The sequence below is a fragment of the Emys orbicularis genome, chromosome 2 (genome assembly GCF_028017835.1).
Source record: "Emys orbicularis isolate rEmyOrb1 chromosome 2, rEmyOrb1.hap1, whole genome shotgun sequence".
Lineage (NCBI taxonomy): Eukaryota > Metazoa > Chordata > Testudines > Emydidae > Emys > Emys orbicularis.
In genome coordinates, this window is record NC_088684.1 from 136,283,932 (window position 1) to 136,300,308 (window position 16,377).

Consider the following 16,377-nt stretch of genomic DNA (forward strand, 5'->3'; position numbering starts at 1 on the left):
ATAGCTCCATTAATTTAATAGTTTAGTTATATATTATAGACTTATAGAAAGACCTTCTAAAAAGGTTAAAATGTATTACTGGCACGTGAAACCTTAAATTAGAGTGAATAAATGAAGACTCGGCACACCACTTCTGAAAGGTTGCTGACCCCTGGGATGAATTTCCTACGGGAACCCCTTCCCCTTCCCCTTCAGACGCTGTAGTAAGTGTCCACACTACAGGGGCATAGCTGTGGCCCTTGCCGTGTTTGCCTTGCAGCCTGTCAGCTCTTCTAGGGGAGGGAGCCACTGCTTTGTGCGGTGTGTACAGCGCCGAGCACAGGGGCCCCGGTAATCCCAAGCAATAACCCTTCATGCAAATAACGAAGGAGCGTTTCTCCCCGAGCACAACAGACCCGGTGCGGGGGGCCCCGTTTCACGGCTGCTGCAAGCGGGGCAGGCACAAGTCAGTCCCCTCCCACCGCCCGGCTCTGCAGGGAGCCCGGCCCGCCGTGTTTCCCCCGGGCCGCGGGGCGGCGCAGGCGGAGGCGAAGCCGAAGCCGCGGCCGGGAAGCGGGACTCAGACGCCGCGCGGTGCAGCTGCTGCCGGTGCCCGGCCTGCCGGTGAGTGCGGCCCCCTGCCCCGCTGCGCCCCGCAGGCCGGCCCCGGCCCCCCGCTGCCGCCGCTCCGGCTGCCCCCCGTCCTTCCGAGCACCGGGCCCGGGCCCGGGGCAGCTGAGAGGGGCCGACCCTCGGTGTCTGGTCCTGCGACCACAGTGCGGGTTGCTGGGGGTGGTGGATGCCGCGGGGGCAGGGGGGTTGCTGTGGGTCCTGCTGGGGGTGGATGCTGGGGGGAGGGGGGTTTGCTGTGGGGCCTGCTGGGGGGAGGGGGGTTTGCTGTGGGGCCTGCTGTGGGAGGGGGGTTTGCTGGGGGGGGGGGTTGCTGTGGGGCTTGCGGGGGGTGGGGGGTTGCCTGGGTCCTGCTGGGGGTGGATGTGGGGCGGGGGAGTTGCTGGGGGTGGGTGCTGGGGAAGCGGGAGGGGGGGTTGTTGTGGGTCCTGCGAGGGTTGGGGTGGTGGATGCCTGGGAGGGGTCCTGCTGGGGGTGGTTGCTGGAGAGGCAGGAGGGTTGCTGGGGGTGGGTCCTGCGAGGGTTCGGGTGGTGGATGCCTGGGAGGTGGGGTGGGGGGGGGGGAGTCCTGCAGGGAGGTGGATGCTGGAGAGGCGGGAGGGTTGCTGTGGGTCTTGCTGGGGGTGGGGGCTGCGGTGGATCCCGGGAGGGCAGGGAATTTGCTTTGGGCCTTGCTGATGTCTGTACAGAAAGCAATAAGACTTTGGGTGGAGGGTGTGGTCTCTGCCATGCAGCCTATATCTGAAGTGCCAAACCACTGTAGACCTCAGTAGCACCAAGGAGTTAAAGCATTTGCGTTTCCCTCCGTTCCCTCCCCTGCTGCCTTTTGTCACCCTCTTCCTCTGCATCCCACTCTCCATCAGGCCACCCCCCCCACTGTCACCCTGGCGCTGCGTTGCTTGGATGGCGTCTTCCTCTCTCCCAATGAGAATGACTTTGTGTGCAAGGTCGCTGAAGAACTGGACCATTTTCTGCTCCAAAACCAGCATGAGAAGTAGGTGGCTTATGTTGTGCCATTTACATTGCAGGAGCTTTCAGATAAGGGTCACAAAACCTGGGCCCTTTTTACCCCATGTGAATAATAAGATGTTTGTGGTCCCCTTTGCCCACTGTCATGCAGGGTGCTTTGTGCCGTTAGGTGGCTGTGCGTTCCACCCAGGGGTGGCAGCAATTCTTTGCTGCTGTATGTCTGTAACTTCAGATGGGCCCTACAGGATGAAAGATTTTATTAGAGATGGGGGGCTGAGCTGCAACATTTGGAGCCAGATCCCATGTCCTAGACCAGTGATTCTCAACCAGGAGTAAGCATACCCCTGGGGGTACGCAGAGGTCTTCCAGGGGGTACATCAACTCATCTAGATATCTGCCTAGTTTTACAACAGGCTACAGAAAAAGCACTAGCGAAGTCGGTACAAACTAAAATTCCATACAGACAATGACTTGTTTATACTGCTCTGTGTACTATACACTGAAATGGGAGTACAATATTTATATTCCAATCGATTTATTTTATAATTTTATGGTACAAATGAGAAAGTCAGCAATTTTTCAGTAATAGTGTGGCTGGGACACATTTGTATTTTTATGTCTGATTTTGTAAGCAAGTAGTTTTTAAGTGAGGTGAAACTTGGGGTATACAAGACAAATCAGAGTCCTGAAAGGGGTACAGTAGTCTGGAAAGGCTGAGAACCACTGTCCTAGACCATTCAGAACTGGGTTATGGTTTGGGCCATTAAAGCAAGAGGGGTCAGTTACCAAGTTTGAGCTGGATCTGCACTTCCCCAAACTGCAGGCATTTTGTACCTGGGTTTTTTTGCCATGGGCCCATCTCTAACTATTATTCTTCCCTGGGTGGGATTATCCTGGATGCTGGCAGCTTCTGCACCAGCCACTTCACAGCCTTGTTCACTTGATGTCCCCGCTTGGTGAGTTATTACCAATAGTTTAAGATCAAACTGTTCTTCATCAGGCCTTCCTGTGCACAGTGTTCTCTGTCCCAGCAGAAAACGATTATGGGGCATGATGAACACAAACCCCTTGGCCTGGCTGAGCTCCAGAAGTATGTTTTGCCTGTCTGCTTGTGCACAGATAAGAAGATTCAGATGAGCTTCTGTCACAGAGTAGGGACTAGATGGGAGAGAGGGACGCTGTGTTCCAGGTAGACTTGCTTGGACTCCAGTTGTTTGAATTGGATACTTATCACAGTATTTTAGATGGAGGAAGATATTAAAGTCCAGTTGCAAGGTACCTGGGAGTGAAACTAGATCTGATTTTACTGTGTGTATAAATGCCATGCAGTGTGAAACAGAATATCTTTTTTCTGACCTCCTAATTTCTGAAGATACACATAATAAAGGGTTTCTCTGTGAATTTAGCACTGGTGAAAGGTGCCAGATTGACAGGCCTCCACCTTGATGCCCTCGTGTTTATCCATAGAACAGATAAAGGCAGAAGGATAATCTTGTGGTGAAAGCACTGGCCTGGAACTCGGGAAACCCGGTTCTATTCCAGACTCTGTCCTGTGTGACCTTGGGCAAGTCCCTTTATCTCCCTGGGCCTCCGCTCCCCACCTGCAACCCAGGGTAATAACCCTGCACTGCCTGGCAGGGGTGTTGTGAGGCTAAATTTGCCAGTGTTGGCAAGTCACATCATTACAGTGACGGAGGGGGCATAAAAGTACCTAGATAGATAAAACAGTGGGCAACAGCAGAGCAGTCTAACCCAACCCAGTCGTGTCCTGGAGGGGTGAGAGGGTACGTCAGGCACTACAGACTGTTCGCTCTCTAGTCCCTCTGCTGTTGCTCCCAGCTAGGGGGCCAATTGGCTTTTGGGATGTGGCTCGCTGGCCACTGGGAATGGAATTAGGACCCTACTCCAGGAGCAACTTGGGGTCACTAATGGGGACTTGCAGGGTCTGCTTCCCCTTCCCTGCCCACTCCAAGCTGATGATGCCTTGTCTGTTTTCCTTTTTCAGAGTTCTCTTGTTCCCCCCCTTGTCCAGCCGCCTCAGGTACCTGATCCACAGGACCGTGGACAATGTCGATTTGTTAAGCAGCTTTTCTGTCGGGGAAGGATGGAAGAGGAGGACTGTTATATGTCACTCAGTCATAAGGTACAACACTACTGCTCCCTTACTGTGCACAAGGCACTGACGCTCACTGCACCCCGTGAGGATGGCTTGATCCCTGGTCTATTCTGCAGATACGGAAAAAGGCAGTGAGTGGTTAAGTGACTTGCAAAGGTCACACAGCGAGTCAGTTACAAATAGAACCCAGGAGTCCTGACTGCCAGTCACATACCTGAACAACAAAACAATCCATCCCCAATTCACGCAATAGGTCTGAATTTACAACTGTGGGTAATTTCACCCCTTGGGGTTCAAGCAGTACGTTGGGGGTGTGCAATCAAAGCGACGCCATGACAATCGCCAAACTGCCTAGTTGTACTGAAAACAGGGAAAAAGCTAATAGCCGTATCCTACTTTTGTAATGCAGTGAATTCTATTCAGATGTGTAAGGCGAGGGAGTTCGGTCTAGTTGGAGCAGAGGACAGGGAATCAGGAGGCCTGGGTTCTGTACCTAGATCTGTAAGGGAGTGTTGTCTAGTGGTTAGAGTAGGGAGTCAGGACTCCTGGGATCTAGACCCAGATCTGAGGCAGGGAACAGGATCTATACCCAGAACTGGAAGGAAGTGTGCTCTAGTGGTTAAAGCCAGGTGTCAGGACTCTTGAATTCCATTCCTGTTCTGTTCTTTTCCTGTGTGATCTTGGACAAGTTACTTAACCTTATGGTGCCCCAGCTAAAGGGACGTTGTCCGCTTAAAAGTCATATGTATTAAATATCTATTTGTTATGCGCACTTTAAGATTAAAAGTGAGAGAATTAAAAAACTGAATTTGTTTGTCAGTAACTTATGCTATTTGGTCACGTTGTTTTTTTTCCTAGCATTTCTCTCTGTGAAGAATCAGCAGAATCACTTTCACGTTTGTGCACAGTCATTTTTGTTTTCAGATACCCACTGCTGCAATGTTTGGGTTGCAAAACCTCCAGAGGGACGTTTGTATGTGTTTAAAAACAAAAGTTCCTATTACAACCTAAAACAACAGCATGGGACATTTCAACACATCTGTCGGACTTAGATTCTGTAGAAGCTCTTTTTAAAAATTCTGAGTCAAAAGTGAGTTGACTGTGTCTCTTTCAGTGTTAGTCTGGCGATCCGCTTGGATTCAGGCCGGAGTGGCTGTGATGTCACTTTTAGGTGCACAGATGGAATTCTAGATTGAGGAGGGAAGCATCTTAGTGCTGCAATGTCTGGGCCGCAGACCCTGCAGGAGATGAATGTTTGTTGTTAAAACAATTGTTTTCCTTGACCCCTTTTTAAAAAAAATTGTTGAAAAATGCCTGTTAGTCTTGGGGATTCATCAGAAGTTAAATGTTGGGCCAAATGTAAGTGGATGGGCTGTCCCTTTAACCCACCAGGGTGTGTGTCTGAAGCCACTATTATTGTATTGTCCCCAGTGAATAGGAGGAGATGTAGAATTTTTTTCCCATCAGGAATTAGAGCCCAGCGGTTTACTCTGTCCCTCACTTTATGAACAATTTTTGGTGATGATCAGTTGGGTGGCGCGTCAAGCGATGAATACAGAGCATAGCCCAGGGGTGGGCAAACTACGGCCCGGGGGCCGCATCCGGCCCTTCAGATGTTTTAATCCAGCCCATGAGCTCCTGCCGGGGAGTGGGGTCTGGGGCTTGCGTCTCCCGGAAGCAGCAGCATGTCCCCCCTCTGGGTCCTATGTCGAGGGGCAGCTAGGGGCTCCGCACACTGCCCCTGCAGCTCCCATTGGCCAGCAACCGCGGCTAATGGGAGCTGCAGGGGCGGCGCCTGCGGACAGGGCAGCGCGCAGAGCTGCCTGCTCACACCTCCGCGTAGGAGCCGGAGGGGGGACATGCCACTGCTTCCAGGAGCTGCTTGAGGTAAGCGCTGCCCAGAGCCTGATCCCCATCCCACCCTCCAAACCCCTCAGTCCCAGCCTGGAGCACCCTCCTGCATCCCAGAGCCCACACCGCAACCTCCTGCCCCAGCCCGGTGTCCCCTCCCGCACCCTGAACTCCTCATTTCTGGCTCCACCCCAGAGCCGGCACCCCCATCCGGAGCCCTCACCCCCCCCACACCCCAACCCCCAATTTCGTGAGCATTCATGGCCCTCCATACAATTTCCATACCCAGATGTGGCCCTCGGGGCAAAAATTTTGCCCACCCCGGCATAGCCGGTTTTCTGAATTAATAGCTTCTTGTCTCCCCTTCTCATCTGTTGCTCCGCAGGCTTCTCTGCCACCTGGTCCCCTTCTCATGTGCTAATGCACGTGCTTGGTTCCCTCCTCCCCGTGTATGCAGCTTAACACTTGGTCCTTTTCTCCCGCTGTGCCCTGGACATACTGCCAAGTAGCTGCTTTCCTTTCTCTCCATCTTCCGTGGACGTTCCTCTCGATTTCCTCCTCCTCCTATGTAGCACAGTCTGCTAAAATGGCTCCTCCTCCTATGCAGTTGCTTTTACAGGCCTCCAGGCTCCCCTGCAATGAAGAGCCTAGACCCTGGCGGAAGCAGCTGGAGAGGAGGGTGTGGAGCCAGTGCTCTAGTGACTTAGCCAGCTCTGCTCAGAGCACCAGCAAGTGATCTGTGGGCCGCAGTTTGGATCTGCTGCTGCTGCTGTGAAGGATGCAAGCGTGCAGTACGTTGGTGACTGTGTGTGTGTGGTTATACTCTTGATCTTGTCAATAACACTGACTTGTAATAGGAGGGAGGGGAAGCTGCTCCTGCTGAAGTTTGACTACAGCATGAAGCGTCCCAGCACATCATGTATTTCCCTCCTGTTTTGGTGCTAGGTTGCCCGAGGAGCCTGGCGATCAGAACAGTTCCTCCAGCAACACGGCGAGATCCCACCGCCCTCTCCAGTCAAGAGGCAGGGGAGGCAGAGCCGCAGGGCTGCGCCACGCGGAGATGCCTGCCGATGGCTTTCGAGTCAACAGAGGTATCGGCAGGACTAGGCGACCGCCCCGGAGGAAGCCGGATAAAGCTTTGTATGTTCCCAGGGTGGTGCGCGAAAAACTGGAGGAGTTGAGAAATGAAAGCCTGGCCGGAGCTGGAGCTGAGCCAGATGATGATGTCGTGCGAGAGGCAGGGAGCTACATTGAAAGTGCAACCGATGGGACCCCAGCGGAGTTGGGTAACTTTGAGGCCACTACAGATTCCAGCAGGGTAGCAAGTCATCTTGATCCAGTCCCTGGCAAGGAACTTCGTGAAGTCCAGGGCCCTAAAGAGGCATATGAAGAACATATCGTGAGTGAAATCGGTGGTGATAAAAGTAACAAGTGTCCAGTGGACTGTTCAGATGTCTCTGTGTTGGAGTGTGCCAGGAACCTATCTGCATTGGATAAAGACTGTTCAGATGCCCCTGTAATGGAGTGTAGCAAAACTCTATCCCAACATGAAGACCAGGATAACAGCAGTACAGATGCCACTGTATTGGAGTGTAGCAAAAACCTGCACCAAATAGAAGATCAAGATAAAGACACCATGGATGCCAGTGTATTGGAGTGTAGTGAAAATGTACTGGTCCTGGAAAACCAGGATAAAGGCTCTATGAATGCCACTCTATCAGAGTGCAGCAAAAACCTATCCCTACCAGAAGACCAGAATAAGGAGTCTGTGGATGCCTCCATATTGGAACACAGCAAGAACTCTTCAGTACTTGAAAACCAGGATGAGGGCTGTACAGACACCATCGTATTGGAGCGTAGCCAAAACCTAAGTCTCCCAGAAAATCAGAATCAAAGCTGTATGGATGCCCGTGGAATGGAGTATGGTAAAAAACCATCTGTACTGGCAGACCAGGATAAGCACTGCATGGATACCTCTGTACTGGATCGTGCCCAAAAGATATCCCTACCAGAAGATCAGGATGAGGACTGTACAGTCCTGGCGGGCAGACTGCGGTGTGGGTTGGAATTGTCTGCAGAGGATAGAGGCACCGAAAACCCTGCAGTGGATGAGCAGAGCAGCATAGAGGATGACTGTGGTGCTGAACTCTTGCAAGAGGTAAAGGTTTGGATGTGAATGTTACCTTAGAGACTGGATTTGTGACAGTAGTGACCAGCAGATAGGCTGTGAATTAGAGATGTGGCAGTGATTTTAATAGGCCCTGTCATCTTCTAAAAGGGAGAGGAGGAGTCCCTGGGACACCTCTTTGTCATGGCTCTGGCAGACCTCTGGTTATGGCTCCTGCTTGCTTTTATTGAAGCACTTAAAAGTATAGAATCCTAGGACTGGCAGGGACCTCGAGAGATCTAGTCCAGTCCCCTGCAGCCATGGCAGGACCAACTATTCTCTACACTGTGACTGTAAAATGACTGGGGAGTGGATGGCTCAGGCAGTGGGCAGTGTGGTACACACAGGTGGGTCTCAATCCATTTCCTAGCAGCCAGGAGTCTCCATCTTAAAGCCCTTCTGCTGCTAACTGGGTCTGTTGAACAGCACAGGCCAAAGACTGAATGGGCGTTGGGAGCTGAACTCCCCTCTCATCCCTAGAGGGGTCTTTCCGGGGCAGTGTGTAGGGGAAAGCTGGTGGTTAAACTGGTTATGCCATTTTCCGGTGGGATCAGTCCTAAGTATCGTACATGGCTCCCATTCCATATCGGAGCATTTCACGATCTTTATTGCATTTATCCCAGGAGGCAGGGCAGTGCTATCATCCCCATTGTCCAGGTGGGGAACCTAGACACCGAGAGACTAAGTGACCGGCCCAAGGTCACACTGGAAGGCTGTGGCAGAGCAGGGAATTGAACTCAGGCCTCATCCCAGGCTCACACCCTAGCCCCTAGCTATGTAAAATATGCAGGCATACTTTGTGCTTGATAGAACATTGCATTTTTGAAGACCCCTAAATGTCCTTGCTCATTGGCTTCTCCTGCAATGTTAGAAGTGCACCTTGACATCTAACATGCTTCTCCTCCCAGATTGCAACTTATTTGACTGTAAAGGACATTAGCGTCGAGAAGATCCAGTTCGATTATTCCAGCTACGGGGATGCACAGATCAATGAGGGAGATTTTGGACATGTTATAGAGATCTACGATTTCTTGCCATCCCTGAAAACGGAGCATCTGATGGAAGCATTTTCAGAGTTCCAGTAAGTACCTCCCTCAGAACAGGGCAGTTCCTGCTCGCCATGCTTAGAGCCATTCGCTTGACATCAGTGGTGCCAGTTGCCAGAATGACGTGAGCAGCTCTCCCAAGTTCTAGGCTAGTGTGCTAACCACGGGGCTCTTTTCTTAAATGGCCCTCATCACTGTAGTATCTGAGTTCCTGAGTAAAATTACACCCATTGATTTGAGTTCAACTCCTAAAGTATATTCAGACCTTGGCTTCTCTGCTGAAAATGCAGTAAGGATTAGGTCCTTATTTTGCTAAGATTGATCATGTAAATGTGTAGCACACAGGCAGTAATCCAATCAAAGCTCCTTAAGGAGTGCATTGATTATAGGGTCAGAACAAAATTCATCCCCTTAACTGTGGAGCTGTGACCGGTGCGCCTCTAATACACTATGTCCACTCTGCAAAAATGTTTGATCTGCAGATGGAGACACACTCATGCTCTTCCCCTCCCCTACCGCCCGCTTAATGTACATAATGGTGTGGTGGTAAGTTTCTGTATGAGCCCCTTTAGCTTAATAGTAACACTCCTAAAGACACAAGCTACTTTTTACAGTCTGTCCTCTGCATTTACTTTATGCACTTAGCTCTGATAGCGGAATTGGGCTGAACGCTACCATTAAAACGAAACTGATCATTTTCCAATTCTCATGCCCCTAGCACACAGCAACGGCATTTGAGTTTCCAGTGCGGCTGGGGAATCTTTGAATGTTTTGTTTGGTTGGCTTTCATGCGATTAAAAACTCTCTCTCCCCCCCGTTAGGTTTTGTACCATCTTTTGGGTACCCCTTTCTGACGCTTGCACTTCCTGTTAACACTGGAGGAATCCGTTTATGTCTGAATCGTTGTGCAAATGATAAATAATGCTTAGCACTTTCCATGACAAATCCTAAATCTGGGATTGAAATTAAAGAAATGTATAATCACTGGGGGCAACAAGTCCCTGGTGGTGGTGGGGGGGCATATGAGTGGGGTTCAGGATACGTGGATTCTGTACCCGCCTCTTCTATTAAGTCGCTGTGTGGCCTTGAATAAGTTCCACTTAGCCCCACTACTTCTATCTTCCTCCACCTATAAAAAGAGGATAATGCTTTGTAAAGCACGGGGTATCTAAGTACCCCTAAGTACTGATATTACTAACGGAGACTATTCGTCAGATTGTTTATGGTGTTGCTCTCCTTTTTCTTTGTAGCAAGAGTGGTTTCAAAATTCAGTGGGTCGATGACACTCATGCCCTGGGTATCTTTTCCAGTCTGGCAGCAGGTAATGTGACTTGATTTTTTGCCAAGATGCTAATAACTTCTGGTGTTGGTGGAACTTCACCAATGTCGCATGGTAAATAGTTGCGGAGCCTTAAAATTCCACTTGGCCTGTAAGCTGAATTGCAGTGAGTGTCATGGGGTTTCTGTTACTAAAAAGAAGACACCCTGTTCCTTCTGGTAAGGTGGAATGTGAAAGAGCCAGGTCCACAGAGTGGTATTGGTAAGGAAATCGTATTTAGAATTAAATCCAGTTTCATCCCAAATTCTCATTGGTAGTTGAAAAGAAATCCATTTCCCTATGTGGGCGTGGAGAGTTCTGTAACTTCTCATCCCCCTCACACGCCCTATGGAAGTGGAAGCCTTTCTCCCACATCTGTTAGGTGTCCTGATCCCTGAATGAAGTAACCTTCTGTAACAGGCATGGAAGATACCACTGACAGTGCATGCAAGTCATTCCAGTATTGAATTTAAGCAGCTGCAAAACACTGATGCCAGTTCAAGCATAAATAGCATTCAAGACTGAGATCTGTTTCCACTACTGATGTTGGGGATTTGGGTGTATATTAATTGATGTTAATAGAGACTCATGATACATTTCCCCCCTATACTGCCCCTCCCCCAAACTTTAAACCACATGTTCAACTTCTGACACAAGAACCTAGAATTAATTCTGCATTGTTGATGTTCTCTTCTATTAAGTAAGTGTTCTGGGGAAACTCTACTTAGCAGGTTTTTAATTGGCTTGGGTAATAAACAGGCTGCTAGGAATCCCTGTATAAGGAGTTAGTGTGTGAATCATTTTCCATTTTAGAAAGGAATCCGTTCTGCCAACTGAGTTTATTCTCTAAAATGAACAAAATTCTAGCAAGCCTACAACAAAGGGGATGTGTGACCCTCTATGGACATCATTAATCGCTTGTGACATCTAGGTCAAATACCTGACCTTATGGCAAACTGACCCCCATCCTGAGCTTCAGCTCATAACGTTCATTAGGAGCAGTTGATGTCTGGTTGTGCATATATTCAGAAAGCCTTCATTCTATATTTGGAGCCTGATCCTATCATCCTTGACCCATCCTGAACAAAACAGTTATGAATTTCAGTGGGAGTTTGCAGGCCCAAGGACTGCAGGATTCAACATCTGAGTGAATTGACTAAATTCTGCTGTTCCACTAAAAATCTTGGGCCAGATCATCAGCTGAGATAAAATGGTGTCATTCCATTGACTTCAGTGGTGTTATACTGCTTTAAACCAGCTGAGGATCTCAACCTGTGTACTGAACTTTGTTATAGTTACAAAAATTCAGCTTGTTGACCGTAGCGATCTTTATTCTTTGAAGCATCTCAGGCCTTGGGGCAGAGTTATCCTTCTCTAAAGATCCGATCCTTGATTCACGGGACAAGACAGTCTAAAACCAAGGCACTTCAACGACCAAGTAAGAAACCTTTGATTTGTGTTTGCTCCTTGTTTTGCATATCTTCTGCTGCTAGGGGTGATTACTGTGACTGACTTATTAATTATACTGGATTTAAAAATAAACCCACACTAAAGACCTTTACTGCTTTAAAAGCAGGTGTTTACTCCTTGTGGCTTTATTGGCGCTGTTCTGGTGCAGGAGGGTGAGCTGAATTCTGTTGTGCCTCATGCATCATCAATTGTCACCTTAATTCTACTCGTGGAAGATTGAGTTATGATGCCTGAGGCAGAAAGGATCCAGCTGGATCTGTAGATTAGAAAAGTGACTGTGAAGGGGAGCACATCAGAGGTGGAATAAGGGTATTAATACACCAACTCAGTCTTGTTTCAAGTCCCTTTTCTGACTATTGTGGTACACCTCAAAACCATCTGCTGCCTTAAGAAGTGGCATGATCAAGTAGTAGTCTGGTGTGTTTGTAACAGGAGGACAAAGCATGCAGAGGAAGATCATAGATCTTTTATTTTTTAGCACAGGGCCAAAATTTTTAAAGTTGGACAGTTAGACACCTAAATAACTGACTTGATTTGCAAAGTTGCTTTTCACATACAGCTCTGATTTCAGTGAGAGCTGCAGGGATATCCCCACCCTCGAAAATCTTGTCCATAGCCTGTTAAACGCTGTAACTTCTGCATTGTTCCACACGTGTCCTCTGCTAAATACAGCCTGCTGCTGAATGCATTATTAGCAAATATCCTTTTGAAAAGCAGTAAGTCACAACAGGAGGCATTGTGTACAGTAACACAGGAGCCAGTTCTGCTCTCTGGTACAGTCACCGTTCCCACTGGCTTCAGTGAGAGGTGCCAAAAGTGTTGGGGGTAGAATTAGATTCACAGTAAGGAAGACTGTGTTGAGCTCTGACAGTATAGATGGGATTGATTGGTTGGTTGCTTTTAAGCACATGCTTAAATTCCATTGTTTTCAGTGGGGCTTCAGCACTGATTCTGGGACTAGTTTTCTATGCCACTTGCTTCAATTGTATAAGCATAAATAGCATTCAAGAATGAGATCTGTTTCCACCACTGATGTTGGGGATCTGGGGTGTATATTAATTGATGTTAGAGTCTCATGGTACATTTCCCCCCTACACTAATTCGTTCAAACAATTAAAAAATATCACAGAAAATGAAACCAATAGCAGTTAGTACTTTGTGGTTGGCATAATTTTATTATTCAGTAGCAGATTCAGATAAAATTATTGTTTAAGCTTAGCCATTCATCGTTAGTAACATTCAGTTCATTTTATTACTTTAAAATCATACTGTAATCAATTATGCTTGCCGCAGTAAAAGTGAAAAATGCCATTAATCTTGTAGCAATATAAAATTTTACTGTACATATAACTATACTGTTTCTTGTACAGTATAGTGCAGTCAAAATACATTTCAGTATTAATGATTTAAAAGGAAACTCGCTTTTTTAAGCACTTCCTGAGTTACTAGCATTGCTAGATTATTGAAACTGAAATTTTCAACGAATCCAATTCACTTTGTTCTGCTTATATGGGGAAGGGACTGGTCTATTTCACATCCTGATTTTTGTGCGCTAGGCTAGGGGTGTGATGTCTGGGTTGCAGAGGAATGTTTGAACCTGAACAAAATTTTTTGTTACCAAAACTTAAATTAGCTGACAGTGCCCCCTTTAGAACCTTGTCAAGAATATTGGTGATTTATTTTCCAAGCTGTGGGTGGATACAATGAGCCTTTGGGCCTCCTCCGTTTTTTTGTTTGAACAATCTTAACCCAGGCCAAGCCATATTGCTCACTGGATAATTTCAAGTTTGCAAACAGTTAAACGACTCTACTGGTATCAAATCCACTGTATATTAAATGAAGACTTATTCAGCCTGCAGGTTTGGACTTGGTAAAATGTTGGATTACTTCATTATTTTTAAAACAAGCCAGCTGGTGGTTAACAGCAGCGATTGCCGGTAACCCCTGGCGAATGGGCTCTTCAGAAAAGCCTTTTAAAACATACACAATCATTTAAAAATGTTTAGTAGTTGAAGCAGTCTGCTTTCCTACTCCGCCACGTTCTGAGGGGTTAGCGCTAGGCTTTCAGAGTGAGTGTCTCAACTGAAATCAGTTGTCTTGGTATCTGAATTGCTAAATTTTGCCAGGAGTGGTTCTGAAGCAGTTTGTGAATTTTAATCACAGAAGGTTCTCTACCACTGCAGCAAGGGACCAGGTTTTAAGCCATTTGAATAGAATACTTTGCCTTTTGTCTATGAATCTATACATATTACAGACAATGACTTTACTGACCTGCCTCAATGGGATGCTGCGAGGCTAAAGTCCCCTGGTGTGAGATAAGGTAGTTGAGACAGAGGTGAAATGACTTGCCTGTAATTGCCTGGTGACTCGGTGGAAGAGCTGAGAATAGAGCCCAGTTTAACTACAAGACTGTGTTCCTAAAATAAGAGGATTTAATTAGGGAGACTTCCCCCTCTCCTCCATTTTGTCTGATTTCTCATCTGTTTTATTTAGAGCTCCTTCAGCTGGCTAAAGAGAGACCCCAGACTGACACTGCAGTGGCTAGAAGGCTGGTGACAAGGGCTCTGGGTTTGCAGCACAAAAAGAGAGTCTCAGGTGGTGACATGCTACAGCCCGAGAACTTGGAGCTGGAAGAGTAAACTGACTCGGAGCCGAAGACAAGCTTTGAAGGAGCCAGGGTGGGATAGCGAACTGCATGCAGAACAGTGAGTTGCCATTAGGACACACTGTGGAGTTGTGGGGTTTTTTTTTCTTTAAATGGGGGAAGGGAACAAGTTTACTGTTGTTGATATTGAACTCCCTTGTTGCATTCTGGGAAACGGGCCATTTAGTTTTTCAAATTATGCCTCACTAATCCAGGGTACAGAGGCCCCTGTAAACTAGCTCTTTACTATGGAGAGCATCTTATCTTGTTCCCCAGCAGGTGTTTATCACCACCCTGTCAAAGCAGTTCATAGCCACTTTGGTAATCTCCACTCCTGGGCTGTGATAGGTACAACAGCAAAGCCTCCTTGATCTAAGCACTACATTCTTTTAAAATGTATAAAGTCTCTAGTAAGAGCTGCCCTAGATTGAAGGTTGTGGGAGGGAAGAAGGGAATACCTTTGGCCTGGATTGTAAGCAAGAAAAACAGAGCAACACATTTGCAGGAGTCAATAGCTGTTTAATGTTTACTGAAGTTGTAAAGCTGACGTTTGTTAAAATAAAGTTATACCACAAAACTGATAAGCAGCAAATGCATGTGGCAGCATCAGGTTTTTTTGATACACAGTACGTAACAAGCATGCTCAAGTTTGTGATGGTGCAGTATGTCAAGGAGCATTCTTATCCACTGATTAGAGGGGGGGGAAAGCCAGAACTTGACATCTGCTTTATTGTTGTAGCACCTGATGCTGCACAACTCCCAGTACAGGGGCTCAGGCTCTGAGGAGGTAAAGTCTCACCTCCTCAGAACAAAATGGAGCTTTCCAGATGCCTCTCTCTAAGCAGAGAGGAATAACTTAGTATTTGTTAGCTACATACTTGAAGATCCTCTGATAGGCATTAGCAAAGGACGTAGCAGGCATTCCTTACACCTCACAACACCCCTGTGAGGTAGGTTAGAGAGAGCAAAAATGAGGTTAAAGGGACACATCCAGCTTCAATCACACTTTGGACTGAAATGTTTTATCTTATTACACACCTAATGCCATTAGCATAACTGAGTGATTTTCCTATTTGCACTTGATAGTACTTTGCATCTAGTCAGTTTCACAGTTTGAGTCTTTCAGCGAACACAAAGGGAGAGGAGCTTTTCTTAGAACTAGGGCATGGGATTAAGGCCTCAAAAAAGGGTGACACAGCAGCTGATGCAATACCAGCCCTTGCTGTAATTTAAGAATTGACTAGAGCTCAGGTTTGTTGACTCACAAAGCAAGTGAGTGGGAGTAGAACCCAGGTATCCTGACTCCCAATCCCTTGCCCTAGCCACATGGCAGAGGGGTGAAAGAACTAAGCTTCCAGGTCACTCAATGAACATACACAAAAATGGCATAGAAAACTCTTTTCTGGGCAAAGTTGATTTTTATTCAAGTAGGCGTGTGTCTGAAGACATGTAGCAACGTGCGTCCTCAAACAAACAGAGGAACACACTTAGCACCATTATGCATTTACCGAAGTGTAAAATCTTTTTTTAAAAATCGCTTACACAGGTGGTCTGACATAATGCAAGATCCAGATCCCTGATAGTAAAGGCCAATAAATTATCTTTGTAAAAGTATATTGATGATACAATGATTAACTATATTCATCCTTTAAAGAAAAGGCACAGATGTAATATCTAGCTTAAAGGTGTTGGAAGGAGATAGACGTACATAAAATCATTTGGGTGAACAGCTTAGTGTGCAACAGAAATGCTGTTTAGTCTCCCAACACAAGGATGTGTACTAAATAATGGAACTTTTCCAGGTCTAGATTGCATAATTGACTTGTAGCTTTGTGGAGTTCTGGTAATTACTATAGAGAGCAGAGTGCGAACTAGCCCTGCTTTAGATGTTCCCTTTAAAGATCGTGCTAAAAACGTGAGTGGAGCATTTGAAATGAACAAGTTATGTCACAGTATTAAATTACACTTTGCACCTTCCCGGTCTCAGGAAGGCTGCTCCAGTTTTCCTTAGCTATGTGCTAAATTGGGTATTTTCATGGCAGTACTAAGAATGAGTTGGATTTAAGTACCTTTAGAAAAGCAATGTCACAAATGTCCGTTTTCGCATCAGTGGTGTGTGTTCAGACTCAAATCAAAGCGTAAAGATGCTGAGACAGGAGCAAGGCAGCTGAGAGGAAAGTATATTTA

General features: G+C 47.1%; 1 protein-coding gene across 1 annotated transcript; it reads left to right on the plus strand.

Moving 5' to 3' along the window:
- Positions 1-353: 353 nt before the first annotated feature.
- Positions 354-14,766, plus strand: R3HCC1 (R3H domain and coiled-coil containing 1). The gene is made up of 8 exons (XM_065398349.1): positions 354-755; positions 1,473-1,603; positions 3,584-3,721; positions 6,491-7,703; positions 8,621-8,793; positions 10,009-10,079; positions 11,419-11,514; positions 14,040-14,766. The coding sequence occupies exons 1-8, from the start codon at positions 354-356 to the stop codon at positions 14,183-14,185; spliced, it is 2,370 nt and encodes a 789-aa protein (XP_065254421.1). The 3' UTR covers positions 14,186-14,766.
- Positions 14,767-16,377: the final 1,611 nt, after the last annotated feature.

Excerpts from the sequence above, each read along its gene's own strand:
- R3HCC1 (XM_065398349.1), top strand. The coding sequence starts at position 354 with ATGCAAATAACGAAGGAGCGTTTCTCCCCGAGCACAACAGACCCGGTG. Across the intron at positions 10,080-11,418 it reads CTTTTCCAGTCTGGCAGCAG|CATCTCAGGCCTTGGGGCAG; the intron begins GTAATGTGACTT and ends TATTCTTTGAAG. Across the intron at positions 11,515-14,039 it reads CAAGGCACTTCAACGACCAA|AGCTCCTTCAGCTGGCTAAA; the intron begins GTAAGAAACCTT and ends TGTTTTATTTAG.